The sequence below is a fragment of the Oryctolagus cuniculus genome, chromosome 10 (assembly GCF_051225735.1).
Source record: "Oryctolagus cuniculus isolate XC-2025 breed Fujian yellow rabbit chromosome 10, ASM5122573v1, whole genome shotgun sequence".
NCBI lineage: Eukaryota > Metazoa > Chordata > Mammalia > Lagomorpha > Leporidae > Oryctolagus > Oryctolagus cuniculus.
In genome coordinates, this window is record NC_142876.1 from 121315039 (window position 1) to 121333219 (window position 18181).

Genomic DNA, 18181 nt, shown 5'->3' on the forward strand with positions numbered 1-18181 from the left:
CTGTGGGGGAAGCTCTCTAGCCAGGAAGCAGAGACAGATGGAGAGCAAGATCTTCCAAGAGGTCTCTCCTTACGCACCCCATGATTCAGTCATGCCCCGCCCCCAGCCTCGGTGAGCATGATCACTCTTTAGGGCAGGCATTTGGTGCAGCAGTTAAGACACAGCCTGGGAGTCTGAGTCTGCGTCTCATACCTGTGTGCTCAGGTTTGAGTCCTGCATCCACTTCTGATCCAACTACCCACTAATATGCACCCTGGGGTTTAGCAGGTGATGGCTCAAGCACTTAGGTCCTGGTCAATCACCTTACCAACCTCAACTGACTGTTAAGCTCCTGGCTTCAGCTTAGCCCAACCCCAGCTGGTAGGCACTTGGAAAGTGAGCCAGCAGACACAAAATCTCCATTATGTCTTTGTGTCTCTGTCTCTCTGCCTTTCAAATAGGAATAAATACATACGTTTAAGATTTATTCATTTATTTGAAAGGCAGAGCTACAAAGAAACAGAGGCACAGGAAGAGGGAAGAAGGGAGGGAGGGAGGGAGGGAGAGAGGGAGGGAGACAGAGAGTCTTCCATCCGCTGGTTCACTCCCCAGATGGCTGCAATGGTTGGAGTTGTCCCAATCCCAAGCCACGAGCCAGGAGCTTATTCCAGGTATCCCAGGTGGGTGCAGGAACCCAAGCACCATCTTCCTCTGCTTTCCCAGAGAGCTGGATTGGAAGTGGAGCAGCCGAGTATTGAACCAGCGCCCATATGGGATGCCAGCACTGCAGGCTGCAGCTTACCTGCTATGGCACAGTGCTGGCTCCAGTATATATATGTTTTGAACAATCATTTCCTAAGGCTCTACCTTAAGATCCCTTCACTGGAGATAATTAAATTCCACCCTTAATCCATTACCACAAAGCTATGGAGATCAAGCCTTTCACACAGGGGGTGTCTGGGGCACCCAATAACTATTTAACTTTAGCACTGCCCAGCAGCAGGTGCATCCTGGGGAAAGTACAGCATGTGCAGCAGTCAGGAGAAGGCTTCCTGCTAGGAACACATTTTCCATCAGGCCTGAATGAGTGTGCGTGTTGGGGGCTGAAACAGTGGTGAGTGAGCTGCTCCCTCTGGAAGCAGGGAGTAAAAATCTCCTCGTGAGACACAGGAATGCAGAAGGCTCAGTGATTTCCCTTCACAGGGACAAGAAAAAGAAAGGACGACAATGAGCACAATGAATAGAACACAATGTAACAAGAAATGATCACAACGAACAATATTTACATAGCTATTTCCTGTGAAATATGACGATAAACATTCTGACCAAATGAACCAACTTTATCCTCTAAGCATTGCAATGAAAAGGGAATGGTGATGGCGCCACTTTCCAGGTGCATGTACTTAGTATTTTTTTAGGATTTATTTATTCATTTGAAAGGCAGAGAGTTATAGAGAGGCAAAGGCAGATAGACACAGAAGTCTTCCATTAGCTGGTTCACTCCCCAGATGGCTTCAATGGCCAGAGCTGTGCTGGCCCAAAGCCAGGAGCTTCTTCCAGGTCTCCCGCGTGGGTGCAGGGGCCCAAACACTTGGGCCATCCTCCACTGCTTTCCCAGGCCATAGCAGAGAGCTGGATCAGAAGAGGATCAGCCAGGACCCAAACCGGCACCCATATGGGATCTGGCACCACAGGTGGTGGCCCTACCCGCTGCGCCACAGCGCCAGCCCCTGTATTTAGTCTTGGGAATTGAACCGCGTATCTCCAAAAAGATATTTGAATGCTCCGTATCTCAGCACACAGTCTTAATGAGAAGCAGGGTCATTATAGCAGCAATCAGAATACAATGAGGTCCTTAGAGTAAGCCCCCACCTAACAAGTTCCTACGGAAATGGAAAACTTGGACACAGCTGCAGAGGGACGAGAGGTGAAGAGCGGCTTGGAAAAGCCTGGGGCTGCAGGAGGCCACCGGGAGCCAGGAGAGGGACTTGGGTCACTTTCCCCAGTGCCCTCAGGGAGCCACAGGTCCTGCTGGCATATCAGACAAGGCATTTCGGTTTATCACAAGTCCCAGGCTGTAGTGCCCTGAATCTCAGAGAAGGCCTACCAATGCCCCTAAGACACATAGCATTCTATTCTCAAGTGGCTGCTGCAATTGTGTTTTTTTGTTGTTTTTTTAAACAAATAACGATGCCGCCTCCATTCCCCACCTGCGATGCTGGTTTACCTGGCCTAGGCTGGGGCATCTGCAGGGCGTCCTGGCTGCATCCAGGTTTGAGAGTCATGATTAAAATGCAGCAAGGGATCTCAGCCTGCCTGCCTGGCCTCCAAGCCCTGCACGGCAGTGATGGCCAGCACCCCGCATTTCACCCAAGTTACATGCTCCATCCTTTCCTCTCTGTTCCTTATCCTTAGATAGCATTGCCATCCTAGTGGATAATGTACATGTGTCACTCCCCCACTCGTAGAGGAACAATGCCATCCCAGGTTAGCTGCCCCCCCCCCCCCGCCTCCGCCTCCGCGGAGGAGCGGCTCACCGCCGGCCGGCTCTCTCAGGGGTTCCTCAGATGTTCCTGGTGCATGTTGTCTCTCTCCTCCTTTATAGTCCTCTTCCACCAATCCCAACTCTGCTGGCGTTCTCTCCCCACGCGCTGGGCACGCTGCTCTCCTCCAATCAGGGGCAGGATCAGCTCCTGCAGCTTATTAGTCGAATTGGTGAGGCAGCTGTGTAGAAGTTGTTTACTCTCTCTCAGCGCCATATGGTGGGAGATCAGATGCATAGAATTAGTCTTAGCAGTTCCAGTATTTAGTCTAGTCTCGGTTGCTCCCCACACATAAGCAGCCCCCGAACACTGAGGGGCCAGCTCTGGGGCACAGTGGGCTGCTGTGGCGCCAGCATCCAACGTGGGCGCTGGTTCTAGTCCCGGCTGCTGTTCTTCCTATCCAGCTCTCTGCTGTGGCCTGGGAAATCAGTTGAAGATGGTCCGAGTCCTTGGGCCCCTGCCACATGGGAGACCTGGAAGAAGCACTTGGCTCCTGGCTTCAGACTGGCTCAGCTCCAGCCATGGCGGTCATTTGGGGATTGAACCAGCGGATGGAAGACCTTTCTGTGTCTCCCTCTGTTTGTAGCTCTACCTCTCAAATAAGTAAAAAAAAAAAAAATCCCTAATGCATAACAAGTGTTTCATAATCTCCATCTACTGATGACCATTGAAGAGAAAAGATACTTGTGAGGAACAAGAGTCACTTAATGAGGGGAAACCAAGGCAACCTTTTGACGGTCTCATTATCCTTTAGCAATGAAAGCAATGTCTATGGTGTCTGGGAACATTGGTTGAGGGCCTGTAAAATTCCCTGGTCACCTGATACCAGTCAATCAATTCTAATCCCATACAAGTCTGTCAGATATCATCATCATTCTTCTTTACCGGTGAGATATTTGATGATAGACGAGACGAAGCCTCATGGTCAAGGTTCACAAGAGAACCATCAATGGCAGATGTCTCTCCTGCTACACTTTTACTCACATGTAGACTCCACTTAACTGATTTTATTACTATTTTATCATCCTCATTATTATTAATTGTATTTTATTATTGAATCCTCCTTGCCTTATTGATTCATTAAAGCCAGTTTCCATGCTGAACTGGAAGAATGTGACTTTAAATGGCCCGTCATTGGGTCCCATTTCATAGGGCCGCGATGTTTCGATATTCTGATAGATTTATCACCTATCAGATAGGGACACCAATTCTCTAAAGCAAACCCGTAGGGTAGGGGGATGTTAGACACTAAGAGTAGGAAATGGTCATAGAATGCATGATCAATCAGAGCAGGAACGACGTTCAAAAATCTGGCCAATTAGTAAAATCTGTCTGTTTCCTAAGAATATGGATTCATTGTCAGAAATGACAACTGCAAAACTACGACAGCCTCCATTCACTGGCGGGTCCCCAGCACACCCCAGCTGAGAAGGAGTCTCATTTATTAGCCCACCCTGCATTCTCCTATCTTTCCGCTCCTGCTACACATCATTCTATCTTGATCTGCAGAAGGCAACAGCCAAGGTGAGGCAGGGTTATACTGTCACCACTCTTTCACCACCTGCCTACTCTAATTATGTGGTCTGATAGAGATTAAAAGGATGCCATCCAAGTACACATACTGCAAAAGTTTGGGAAAAAAATCAAGTACTGGTGGATCACAATAAATTCTTATTTGTGATGAAAGAACCAGGAATCAAGTAAGATCACTGGAGATACCCACAGTCCCTCAGAAATATCCCTACAGGCTATCTCGGCACCTGGGTTGAAAACTCCCAGGGCACTCGGTGCAAATGATCGGGGGCAGAGATACTCCAAACAGTATTCCTTAAGGTAAAGCCGTTTCTCAGCTGGAGTGCGACTTCCTTGTGGAAATGTTGAAAGGAACAAGCTCATGGCCTGTCCATCTACACAGCTGAAATCTCAGCCTCCTCCCCCTCCCCCCGCCCGAATCACCCCACCAAGGCATACAAGTGGATGACAGCTCGTGTGTCACCCAGAAAGCTGGGGAAAGTGGTTGTTCCTAGGCGGAAACTGGGTTATGGAGAATTAGGAACAACTTTAAGATTTCAATTTTTAAACAGTCCCCTTAGGGTGGGCATTTGGTGCAGGGGCTGAGCCGCAGCTTGGGACACTGCATCCAGCGATAGAGCGCCTGGGTCTGAGTCTCAGCCCTGCATCTGCTCCTGGGCTCTGGCTACCACGAACCCTGGGAGGCAGCAGGTGACAGTTCAAGAAGCTGGGTCACTGCCAGCCACATGGGACACAGGATGACTTCCTGAGCTCTCAGGTTCAGTCCTGGCTGTGGCAGGAACCTGGAAAATGTAACGGTGAATGGAAGCTCTGTCTGTCTCTGCCCTCTCTTCTGTCTCTCTCCCTTTCTGCCTTTTGATAAATGTAAATAAATCAATAACGAGGAAAAGCAAGCAAAGAAGAGAATCTCCATGCGTCTCCTATGTGAGCTATTGGGTGCAGGCAGGAAGTGACAGGCCAAGGTGCTGCTGATGGAACTGAAGGGGGAGGTGGCATCTACAAACCACAGTCAGCAGAACAAAGGAGGATGGCTCCCAACGACTCTGCTCTGTCCACTCAGCACGCCAGCCACGCAGTTTTGGATATTGTCTTTCCCAGGGGCCTGGGGCCATGGACACTGGATTCCCATCACAGGAAATGTTTTTCCTTTGTCACTTGACCCCTGGGTTCTACTCATTCCTCTGACTCCCACCGAAAGCCCATTGGTCAAAGAAGGCTCTGTTGAGAAGCTACTGACAGTTCCAGTACAGGTCTTAAACAAAAACAAAAAAAGGAAAAAATTTCCACAGATTTTGGGACCTCCCCTGCCTACAGAGTTTCTGAATCTCTAGATGTACAGAGGAACTCAAGAATCTGCATTCTTACTTTTTGTAAAAATCTAGTTTTTTTTTTTTTTTTTTTTAAGAGTCACAGAAATGGAGAGGCAGAGAGAAAAGATATCTTTCATCTACTGGGGAACTCCCCAGATGGCCACAACCAGAAAGCCCCTCAATAAGAGGTCACTGGCAAAGTAACTGGGATTGTTCAAGGCCAAGGGCGAGGAAGACTCGCAAAGCTTTTGGCAGCTGTTGGAGGAGAGGGTTGCAGCCGGAGGGAGGGGTGGTGACCCAGGTCAACTGTGCTCTCCGTGCCTTTCTGTGTGAGTCCCAGAGCAGGTGCAAGCATGAGCCTTGCGTGTTCTGTGCCTAGGACAGGACTGTGCACCAGAAGCAATGCAACACTGAAGAGAGAACTCACATCAGTGTCTGTACACGTGTTCACTGGCAAACAGCAACAGCAGGTTATCAAGGAGGTTTGGCAGGTTTCACCTCCCCAGTGCGAAAGCATCTGCAATAACCTATCAGCAACCTAGCCAGGGGCCAGAGTGGAGCCCTTCTCACCTTCGTCTCAAAGCTTGTTTGGAGTCTCTGATAACCTGCAAAGACTTGAAATGGAAGCAATGATCTCACACGGCAGAGCTGATGAGCAGAAGGGGGTGAAATTCTGAGAGTGCACGGTCCAGCCTGGAGTCAGGACCGCGTTGTGACGTCTGAGGATCATCCAGCTGTGTGCCACCTGCAACTCCATCCAAACCAAGGCCACCTCAGTTCTTTCCCACCAGCTCAGGTGACGAGACACACAGGATGCTTGGTGTCTGACAAGGGCACCATCCAGAGTGCCTCTGTCTCCCAGGTAGACTCACTGTTCGCCAGGTTACCACGCCACATTCTGATTATTGCAGACCAATACCAACTGCCACGAAGCAAAGAGGCAGCTCTTGCCTCCAGGAACACATGGGCTGCTCTGTGAAAGTCAAGACCTGAGGATCTCCACAGCTCTGGTTCCTCGCGGGGACTGGCTGCTCAGAGGCACGCATCTGGGTCAGAGGACACCAGCCAGAATGGGAAACGAGACCCAGATAAAACAGACAACTGACAGAAAGCGCCTCGGTACCCAGTGAATTATCTGACCAAGTTCAAGACAAGGAAGACAAAGGGCCAGCACGATGGCACAGTGGGTTAAGCCGCACATTGGAGTTCTGTTCTGAGTCCTGAATGCTCTGCTTCCAATCCAGCTCCCTGCTGATGTGTCTTGAAAGGCAGCGGAAGACAGCTCAAGTGCTTGGGCCCCTGCCATCCATGTGAGAAACACAAATGGAGCTCCTGGCTCCCGGCTTCAGCCTGGCCTAGCCCTGGTTGTTGTAGGCATTTGGGGAGGGAACCAGCAGATCAAAGTATCTCCCTCCCTCCCTTTTGCTTTTCCTAAACAGAGGAAGCAGACACAAATGGTACAATGATGATGACCCTAGCTCTGGGAAGGCACTGGTAGAAATAATGACAATGAGCTTGGTTTTCAGCTGAAAACAAACAAGCAAAATGTGAGAATGGTCATGAGACAGAGACCACAGCTCACCAAGGGGAAGCGACAGACACAAAGCTGTTACGACGACTTTCATGGAGACTACAGCTGAAACGGGAGAAACGGGGATTCATGGAAGAGCAGAGGAGTGAAATCTAAGGCTTCAGCTGTGTCCCTATCAGGAGTGTATGCGCCAGAAACAGAGCCAGTGACAAAGACGACAGGCGCCTGAGAAGTGAGACTGGGCACCGGGGAGTTAAGAAAGAGTTTGAAAAAGGAGAAAGCCTGCACCGCAGCTCACTAGGCTAATCCTCCGCCTGCGGCGCCGGCACACCGGGTTCTAGTCCCGGTCGGGGCTCTGGATTCTGTCCTGGTTGCCCCTCTTCCAGGCCAGCTCTCTGCTGTGGCCAGGGAGGGCAGTGGAGGATGGCCCAAGTGCTTGGGCCCTGCACCCCATGAGAGACCAGGAGAAGCACCTGGCTCCTGCCATCGGATCAGTGCGGTGCGCCGGCTGCAGCGGCCATTGGAGGGTGAACCAACTGCAAAGGAAGACCTTTCTCTCTGTCTCTCTCTCTCACTGTCCACTCTGCCTGCCAAAAAAAAAAAAAAAAAAAAAAAAAGAAAAGGAGAAAAAGAAGTCCATGATTCTGACCCCTTAAACAAAGGAGTTCAGGCCTTTACAAAAGAACACAAGAGGCTCCCTAACCCTCTCCCACCACGTGAGGACCCAGGAGACAGCAGAAGTCTGGGGCGCAGCAGAGGGCCCTCACCGGAAGCAGACCACACCGGCCTTCTGAAATCACAGTCCAGGGTCCTAGAACCCTGAGGAGTTTCTGATCAGAAACCGCTGGGTCTGTGGCTGCAGCAGCTCAGTGCACTGGGACATGGGCAGTGCTTCCCAGTGTCCAGCACTGTCCCAGACCTCGAGATGTCCTGACTCAGGAGATACTGCTGAACTCACAGGGGGCGACTTCAGTTCAGCACCACACAAGGAAATGGGGATGGGGTGGGGAATCAGGGGTGACAGTCCTGCACAGAAATTGACCAATTATTTTCACTTCACTGCTTAAAGGCAATAAAGTTTCAGAAAGCAAAGTTAGGCCAAGTCAAGAAAACACCAACAGAACTCCGCCTTGAAAGCAATAGAAGATGGCCCAAGTCCTTGGGCCCCTGCACCCACGTGGGAGACCCGGAGGAGGCTCCTGGCTCCTGGCTTCAGATCGGCACAGCTGCAGCCATTGCGGCCAATTGGGGAGTGAACCATTGGATGGAAAACCTCTCTCTCTCCCTCCCTCTCTCTCTCTCTCTCTGCCTCTCCTCTCTCTGTGTAACTCTGACTTTCAAATAAATAAATCTTTAAAAGAAAAAAAGAACTCCACCATGGCAAATGTGAGGTACACAGAGGACACAAGGTTACAAACTTGTATTTTCTTCTTTTATTTATTTATTTTTTAAAATTTTTTGACAGGCAGAGTGGACAGTGAGAGAGAGAGAGAGAGAAAGATCTTCCTTTTACCGTTGGTTCACCCTCCAATGGCCACCGCGGCCAGCGTGCTGCGGCAGGCGCACCACGCTGATCCGATGGCAGGAGCCAGGTGCTTCTCCTGGTCTCCCATGGGGTGCAGGGCCCAAGCACTTCGACCATCCTCCACTGCACTCCTGGGCCACAGCAGAGAGCTGGACTGGAAGAGGAGCAACTGGGACAGAATCCAGTGCCCCGACCGGGACTAGAACCCGGTGTGCCGGTGCTGCAAGGCGGAGGATTAGCCTAGTAAGCTGCGGCGCCGGCTGTATTTTCTTCTTTCAAGATTTGTTTATTGGGAAGGCAGAGGAAGGGGGTGAGAGACAGGGAGAGAAAGGAGGAGACTGCCACCACTTGGTTCACCCCTAAAATGGTTCCAACAGCCAGGTCTGGGCCAGGCCTATGCCAGGAGCCATGAACTTTATCCTGGTCTCCAAGCACTTGGGCCATCACCTGTTGCCTCTCAAGGACTTAGTAATAACCTGGATAGGAAGTGCAGTAGCCAGGCCTGGATCCAGCATTCCAATATGGAATGCCAGAGTCCTAAGCCACAGCTTAATCCACTATGCCACAACGCCAGCCCCAACAACATAAATTTTCTTATTCGTAATGAGTACCTGTAATACTACTGCATTTATTTTAAACTAGGGGGCCATTTATACAAGTGCTACAATGTTTTTTACATAATAAAGAAAAAATGCTAGTAATTTATGGTCTGAATCAGTTGTGTACTACATTAAGAAATGCTCCAATGTGTTGTGTGTCTAAACGTCTGAGTGTGTGTGCACGAGCAAGTCTGTTTTTTGGTTCCGTAAGTGGAAGCCACCGACTGGGTCGCTTATAAAGATGGAGGTTTATTCAGCTGCTGGTTCTGCAGACTTGTGGCTTCAGAAGCACATCTGGCAAGAGCGTTCTTGCCGGTGGGGACTCTGCAGTCTTAGAGCAACACTCGTAAGATGCCTTTACGGCCTCATTTAACCTCCATTACTCTCCAACGTTGCACCTCCAAATACTGCACCTGCCCTCCTCCTACCTCACCAGGGAGACTACGGTGGGCACTTCCAGGCCACTGCACTGAGCAGACACAGCATGGAAAGCACGGAAGTAGCACCAGGCTTACGGCTTTCCTCCTCTGGATTTTCTCGCTCTAAGTCATTAGCAGAGATCCATTCTTCTCGCCATAGTCCACCCAGATACGCTTGGGCTTGCCACAGCCACACGCGCCTGGATTCCAGCACAGCTATGACACAGATGCTGTTTACAGCAGGTACATGGAGCAGCTGAGCTCCAGAAAGCAGGAGTCTCAGCCAACAAATGTTCTTCAGAACGTTCAGCTTCTCAGCTTTCTACACGGTCCCATCTCGGGCAAACAATTGACTTCTCTCCTGGCAGAGAATTGCACAGTGCGTGTCTGTGCTGAAGCAGCCACCTGAAAAACATCCCCAAACACAACAGGCTCCCGTAGACCATCACGGTGCTTTTCAACTGCATGGGTGAAAGCTGCGATTTGCACGGCACAGGCACAGGAAGGAACCATCCGAGGCTCCCTCGGCAGCGTTCCCAGGATGCAGGCCAGTCCTCCGCATGGCAGCCTGAAGCGAGCCTCCTCACCATCAGCCCGTGATGGATAATAGCTGGAGACAAGTAAGCACCTGAAAAGCGAGATGATGAGAGCCTAGGGTCCTACTGGGCTCTCCACTTTCCCGGCTCCAGCTTAATCCAGACCTTGGCTGTTATGGAACTTTGAGGAGTGAACCATGGGGTTGGAGATCCTTGTCTCTCTGTATGTCTGTCTCTCTTTCCAATGGAATCAACAGAAACTTAAAATCAAAGAAAGCTCAGAGACAAATATACCCTGTGTTCCCATAGCTCAAGCAGATTCCACTGTGATACGATTCATGTTTGAGGTGAGCAATGAGAACCCACAGTCAGGTGGGGTTGGATGGGAGACCTGGAGATCGAAGTTCGATGACAGTGGACTCGGGCAAGTCTGGGGCTCAGAGGAGCTGGGACAAGTGTTCCAGGGTTTTCCTATATAGCAGTAGAGATAAGGGACCTTGGGTATAGAATGCTGTAGGGAGTTCTTTTGCTTTCCAGATGGGATGATGTAATGCAAGCAGTTAATACTCCAGCAGGGATAACCCTGCACAGACTCAAAACACTAGTGCACAGAGGAGAGAAGCCAACAGCACTCACGGGGCATCCCTGGGTAGAGGGGAGGGACTACTAGAGGGGGTGGGCAGTCGACCCTAGTAATAAGGACCAGGGAGCATCCTCCACCTTGATGTGCTGCTGGGTTAGCCCGAGTGGCAGCCTGAAGACAACGCAGTTTCTTCCAGCCACATCCAAGCAGATTCACTGAGAGTAACTAGGAGGTCCAGGTGATCCCAGTGTGGGGAGCTGGCACACTTGGGCATGTTTCTCAAGACAGAATTTGCTACCCAGGTTCAGAGCTCTACTTCCCTTCAATCCTTTCAGGAATTGCTGGCTCTTCAGGTCAGTTAGGGAAGTGGAGCCATTGGGCAGGTCAGGTTTTTACTCATCAGAAATTGAAGAAGGAAGTGGGGGACTCTTCCGGATTCAGAGACGCATGCGGTTAAGGGGGAGTACGTGGGGTACGCAAAGATCCTGGGAGGCTAGGCTTGGGATAGTTCCAGAGTGGAAGTGGGAATGGGAAGGCAGGCGTGGAGGGGTCGTCCCAACAGTCAGCTGGGAGAGGAAGCAGCAGGCATGCAAGCAGGAGAGGGTGGAGAGATGTCATCCGTCAGGCTGCCAAAGTGCACGATGGAATCCCAGGGCAGGCCAAGTCTGCATCAAGACCACAGAATTCCTTGGACCTCTCAAATCCCAGAAAGCAAAAGGCATTCAATAGAACTGGGATGGCAGGAACCAGCTAAGACAGAGAGACTGGGGAGGCCAAGAGGAAGGAGCTGGGGGAGCTCCCCTCAGCTGCTGCCTGGACTGCACTCCGCGGCACAGGCACTGTCAGGGCACCAGCTGTGGGCCTGGTTAACACTCGTGTGGGCATCACCTGAGCTGTGCCTGGCATCACAGCAGCCCACCCCTCTCAAGCAGGAGAGAAGTCTCTCAGTGGAGAGCTCATGGAGGGAAAGACAAGTGCTGCTGGGGCTGGAAGACCTCGCCCTGCTGACCCAAAACCCATCCCGCCATGAAGACGGATGGGCTCTCGACGGACGTGGGGCCTGAATCTATCGACACCCTGCCACTTCCTGTGCAAAGAGACAAGGGGTTGTAACTTCTTGCAGGCCTTGGGCTGAGCCGGTACGGGGCAGTGCACTGTCTGGTCCTATCCTTATGTTCTGACTGCATTTCCGCAAACATGGTCTTTTCATACTCTGTCAGGTCACCATAAAAAGCAATGTCATCGCCAGAAAGCATTTATAGAACCACTCGATTCATCTGCCATGAGTGGTAAACGCATGCTTCTACCTTCTACTATTTCAGATGCATTAACTGTGTTTTTTTTGTGGAATTCACGTACACAACTGAACACAGCATGATTGGATCTTTTCTTGGTGACTTAGACCGGGTGGGCCGAGGTCACACCAAAGATCTACGTAACCAAGGCCAAGGTGTCTGACACCACTCAGGTTTCCATTTCTCACTTTAGAATCCATCAGCATCTACCTGATGGTCTCTCTGTGAATTCAATGAGATAATGCAGAGAGTTCCACGCAGGTCCTGGATTTTGCACACAGCCCAGGCTAGCTGTCACTCTGAGGAGTTTCATGAGGTCAGCATTTCATTCAGGCAATAGAAATTTCCTTCCATCTTAATCAGATGACACGAATAAAGCCATAGCCCCTGACACAGCAGCCCTGAACTACGGAGTCTCTGAATTATAGTTCATGTGTTTCCACACTGCTGCATTTTGCTGTACCATGAGCTCTCACATATCTGCATGAATTCTCTTCCACTACTGGATTTTCTGCTTCTAATATGCTACGGTCCAAGGAAGGTGGCACCTGGGTTTCCTAGGACTGTATAGATTAAGGGTAAAATAGTTTTCAGGGAGAGCTTTCTCAACAAGGTCATGGATTTTCAGGTATGAAATGGGTGATAGCCTCACTGGTCACTAGGAGGACTTTCCAGAATTTAGTTCAGCTCAGCTTCAGCCCTCCAATAGGTGTCATATATCCATTATGTAAGGTCTACATCCGTACCGCTGCCACTTACTCACTGGCCAAATGTCTCACACAAAGCATTTGTGCATCTCAAATTCCACTCATAGATATTAAAGAAAACAACCTAGGAAAATAGAGGTCAAAAATGCACACAAAAACTTGTTGACAGGATTTCTGAAATCAACCTAACCATCCACCCCCAGGTGAATGAATAAAGATGTGGTATAGACTGACAGTGGGGTACTATTCAACAAGAAATAAACAGCAATCGATCAATCAATAAAAACAGCCAACTATTAATATATGTGACAAAATAAATTAATCTCAAAATCTTAATGCTGAGTAACACAAGCCGGATTCTTCCCCCTCCCCACAAAAAGCACAATGTTATTTTTATAAAATTCTAGAAAATGTCAGCTAAAGCATAGTGATTAGGAACTAGAGTGGCAAGGATTACACACAGCATAGAAAAACTGGGAGTAGTAATACACTTGACATTTTGAATGTAAAATACTTTTGTGGGTATATACAGCTACAAAAGATCAACTAATACACTTTAAAATCCGGCAATGTATTATATACAAATGTGTAAATTGCCTCCTCCATTCTGTGTTTTATCACAACAGCCTATACTTATAAAATGCATCCAACTATGTTTTACACCTACTGGCAGGCCTGTTGGTTTAAAGTCCCCTTTCCCATCGAGACTGTCAACTCCAGGTGAACAGGGCTATGTCCCACTGTTCCCTCAGTTTCCTCAACACCCAGCACACTGAGTCAACAGATGACACGTGGGAGACCTCACGTTGGCCGGGCTGGGAGAGCATTTCCCCCCTTGTCACGTCAGGTCTTCCAGACAGCACAGTACTGGATGGACCGATGGCAGACAGGACGAGGTCATGTGTCCACTTCCTGTGCTGTGAGATGCCAATGTCAGTGTCAGGGCAGCAGCAGTGGCCGTGGGCTAGGTCTGCAACAAGGCTTTCACGTGGCAAGTACACAGAAACCAACAAGACATCCACAGGGATACACGATGCACTTAAAATATCTTATGCACGATGTGCAGCCTGTGAGGCACCAAACACCAAAGCAGAGGCTCTTCTGTCTGTGCTGGGAACACACGTGCAGAGGGCGATGTTTGTGCACAGGTTACGTGCAGCCTAGCGCATGCCCCGGTCCTAAGGAAGCGACGCTGTGGCATCCATGGCCATCAGCCCATGCTCAGACCTCGCTGCCCTCAGAGAATAGGTGAGATATACGAGCCGAGAATGCAAAGTGCTGAGTCCTAAAAGAGACTCCTGCACTCAAGAGATCAATTAAATTGAATAGATAGAGCTTGTGGAATAAAAAAAAAGAATGAGCATTGATGGGGCATCTCCGGCTTGTACTTCATGGTTGTCCCACAACAGAACACACAGGTCCAAAGAGAAGCTGAAAAAGGCGCTATGAAGGCACTGAAGGGACCGCTCTGTAAAGCAAATTCTAATGGGCAAATTCCCACATGCTACCTGCACAAACAAGGGAGAGGGTGAGTAGTTACCAAGCTAATTTTAGATAATCAATTTCATGCAAACTTGATGCTGGTCTCAGCAGTGTTTTTAGAAAGCACCACCACACGTCATCTTAATTGAATTTATATTTACTCAGCCTAAGTGTTCGTGACCATGGGTTCCAAATTGTAATTTAAAGCACACGCTATGTCTGTCTTCAAGGTTTAGCCTCTCCCTCCAATGGCATTCGTCAGCCCCTGTGCTCTTTGAACAGGCACAATTACGAGCTACACTACCATATGCAATCTGCCCCGGACATCAACCAGAGTGACAAACAACTGTCAGGTGTGCAGACCGAAGAGCCCTTCAGGTAAGGAGAATTCTGCAGGATGGTTAGAATCGGGGAACATGGAGAAGTACCCAGGTCCGCCCAAAGGGTTAGAGGGAGCTGCTGGCACAGCAAGCCTTCACTGTACTAACAGAATGGCCTCCGAGCAGAGCAGGTCAACAGACAGCACCTGACTCGGTCCTCGGCCTCAACACCGCTACAGATGAAACCATTTTCCACTGTTGACCTCAGCTGGCCTCAGAGTCTTTCCCAAACAGTCACACATGGCCTTTGGCCCATCAGGAAAAACCTATCAGCTGCCCTGCCTCGAGGCATCTGTACCCCTCTAGGGTCACCTGGGAGCATGGTGTTCCATGGCATAGGCTCAGCTATCCCACTTTGGAATTGATTTTGTCAAACCCTAGTAGGGTTAGGGTTAACCCTAAGCTGGTGCAGTTTTTTATTTATTTATTTTTTTTTTTAAATTTTTGACAGGCAGAGTGGACAGTGAGAGAGAGACATAGAGAAAGGTCTTCCTTTGCCGTTGGTTCACCCTCCATTGGCCACCACGGCTGGCGCACCGCACTGATCCGAAGGCAGGAGCCAGGAGCTTCTCCTGGTCTCCCATGGGGTGCAGGGCCCAAGCACTTGGGCCATCCTCCACTGCACTCCCTGGCCACGGCAGAGAGCTGGCCTGGAAGAGGGGCAACCAGGACAGAATCCAGCGCCCCGACTGGGACTAGAACCCGGTGTGCCGGTGCTGCAAGGCGGAGGATTAGCTTATTGAGCCACGGCGCCGGCGAGGTGCAGTTTTATAAATTCATGGAGAGTACTAGCGCTGTGTTCCATGAAGAGCGCTATCCATGCCTTACAATGTGGTGCAGAGATGTCACCACTCAAACTGAACAATGATCTCCGCGTATAGTAACTTGAGTGGCCGAATCTTTCAGGAAAAGAGTGCCCTCCTACTCTGCCATAAGTGTGGGGAGCAATTCGGACTAGACTGAGTTACTGGAATTAAGACTTATTCTATGCATCTGCTCTCCCACAATATGGCGCTGGGAGAGAAGTAAACAGCTTCTGCACAGCTGCCTCCAGTTCAACCAATAAACTGTAGGACTTGCTCCTGATTGGAGAGCAGCGTACTCGGCATGTGGGCAGCCGAGTTGGGATTGGCGGAGGAGGACTATAAAGGAGGAGAGAGACAACATGCACCGGGAACATCTAAGGGGAACATCTAAGGGAACACCTGTGCAGCCCCCAGAGAGCCGGCCGGCGGTGTGCTGCTCCCCTGCGGAAGTGGGGAATGTGGCCAGGGGGAACCGCCCTTCCACGGAGGTGGAAGGGATAGTAGCCAACCCGGGAAGAACCAGCAGCAAACCCGGGGAGGGCCGAGCAGACGAAAGAACAGCGCAGGGTTCTGTGTCGTTCCTCCACGAAGAGGGGGAGCGACAATAAGGATGTTATATTCAGGGCTGTTCTTCACTATTGCCTCAAGTTCTGCATTACTATTGATTAGGGCAGGCTGAGTACAAGGAATTATTTATGTGAAAGGAAGATCAAATTGCCTAAGGCCATGGACACTTAAAAAAACCAAGAACTTCACCAAGCATTAGGAACCGTGCCGGTTCAAGGCAGGGTTCCACCCACTGTGACAGATCTTGCAACGCAATCATTGTATTAGCCCTACGGCGGGGAGGGGGGCACCTGAGCAACATGGGCTCCGTTTTATCAACAAGAAGGCTGAGGCATGCAAGAATGTATGTGAGCACATAGTAGGGGGGACGGCACATGGCTAGTGCCAAATAAACGTTCCAGTGAACGATGCCATAATGATGATAATAGCACGGTGTAGAATAGTGGGCTTGGAGTCACGTGACCCAATGATGTCAGGATACTGCCCTTGGGGAGAAATATCACGGGCTCAAATCTCACGGATTTGGAACCAGGAGTTGCTCAAGTTCAGGCGGTCTGTGAGGTACGGAACGGGGACCTGACGTGCACGCTGAGGGCCGCAGCTGTGCACTGGTGTGCTTCCCTCTCACTGTCTCCCACAGGCAGGCACATCCTAAAGCAAATTCACTCTCAGCTGTGCACAGCGTATTCAGACTTGCACGAGATGAGGTGGAGAGTGTAACTCAGTCCCTTGAGAAATAAGACAGCCAACACACAGCAAAACCCAATTAGGAGTTAGTTGCAGCAAACAACCCAAGACGAAGATTTTCAACGTATTATCACAATGCAAAGAAAGACACTGAAAATTTTGCTTAATATCTAGCCCTTAATAATTCCAAGAGCTTCAATTATAGATCACTTTCCATGTGCCTGAGCCCACGCTTAGCACTTTATCTAAATTAGCCCACTTAAGTCTCAAAACCACATCATTCGGTTTATAATTTCTGTATCTCAAGCAAACGAGCAGTCTACATATCGCAAAGAAGTCCAGCATTAGTGGCCTACCTGGCTGGAAGCGAGCCGGCCAGGTCTTCTGCCCCAGCGCATTGCAAGCCAGTCTTGTCTGCCTTTTAAGGGATGCCACCATTGAGAGATTTCTCACCAATCACCTGGTGAGGCGGAAGGCATGCCTTTTATCCACATGTGGGAAAAAAAAAAAAGCCCAGAGTGCTGTGCTTGCTGTCAAAAAGACACAGGTGACGGCAGCAGGAGCGGAGGCAACCCAGAAGACACCTTAGGCTGCTACGCTGAAGAATGGAAGAAATGACGCATTTTACAAAGGACTCAACGACCACCAAGTTCTCTAGGTTTGCCAACAGATGCTGAGATGCTCAGCCCAGTTAGCTCCCCTCCTCAGTGTGAAGCTGTTGAGGTTGCTGATTGCAAGGGCTAATTTCCCAGGGGCCCCTGCAGTTGCCTGGAGAACGGGGCACTGAATGCCACCCCCAGGTCGAGCTGCTTACGGAAGGCAGCCCTTACAGTGCTCTCGTCTACTTCCCAGCTGCACTAAGAAAGAAGACAACACGTCTCCCGAGTCTTAAGACATAACAGGGCCAGGAGCTCAAGGAAGCCTGGATTTTTGAGTCATTTCATGCAAAAAAGCTCTCAGCAAATCAGAAACGCCGTGTGCAATTGCTTCCTGAACAAGAAATAAACTTCTTTTCGTGTTAAGTCACTACAGACAACGGCTGCTCCCCCACTTGTATCACCCTCACTAATCGAATGCAGGGAAGTGAATCTTCTTTATTTCATCCAGAACAGATGTTGCAGTGTGCAGTCAATTATCCATTGTGGCTGCAATGCTGCCTCCCGACTGCATTAGGGAAATCCCCAGGGAAACAGGAGACTTCCTTTTATCCATGAGGAAGTTGGCAGCAAAGTCATAGAAGAAAGTAAGTCGCATGGTACCCAGGATTCAATTTCCTTTGCCCACATGCTCCTTAATCTAGCTAACGCGGAATGTGAGGGGCTGGGTTGACCCTCACCTGAAACACTGAAAGAAAAAAAAGAAGGAAAAAGATATGCAGATGTTTAAGCAACTGGGCATTAAGGTCAAACAGGAAGCCAGCGAGGTGACTGCCCCAGCTCAGCACGCTGGTAGACCTCTTGGTGCACACAGCAGGAAGGGGAACCAAGGCAGACTGGGCAGACTCCCCAAAGTGAGGAGAGGCAGCGCTGAGTCTACAGAGATCAAGACAGCTAGACAGGAAGAGCTGCACACAGAGAGGGTTCCAGAGGTCGGCCAAAGCTTTACCTCCAAGTACTTATCAGGGTGCTGAAAGGTTTAGAAATAACAGAGCGAGGCACACACAGGCCCTCCAATAGTGCCATCCCCATTCTCAGATTGG

General features: G+C 49.9%; 1 protein-coding gene across 4 annotated transcripts in view; it reads right to left on the reverse strand.

The window, feature by feature from the left end:
* The window catches only part of GRM7 (glutamate metabotropic receptor 7), a 742767-nt gene extending 724996 nt beyond the window's left edge, over positions 1-17771 (reverse strand). For 3 of the 4 annotated variants that reach the window (XM_089305658.1, XM_089305659.1, XM_089305660.1), the window contains exon 1: positions 16839-16966. Coding sequence is in view for 1 of the 4 variants with exons in the window: in XM_089305656.1 (XP_089161782.1) it covers positions 16839-16880 (42 nt within the window). In the remaining 3 variants the exon portion in view is untranslated. Of the gene's footprint in view, positions 1-16838 lie in introns of all 4 variants that reach the window. The other variant, XM_089305656.1, reaches the window with a different exon arrangement.
* Between the last annotated feature and the right edge of the window lie 410 nt (positions 17772-18181).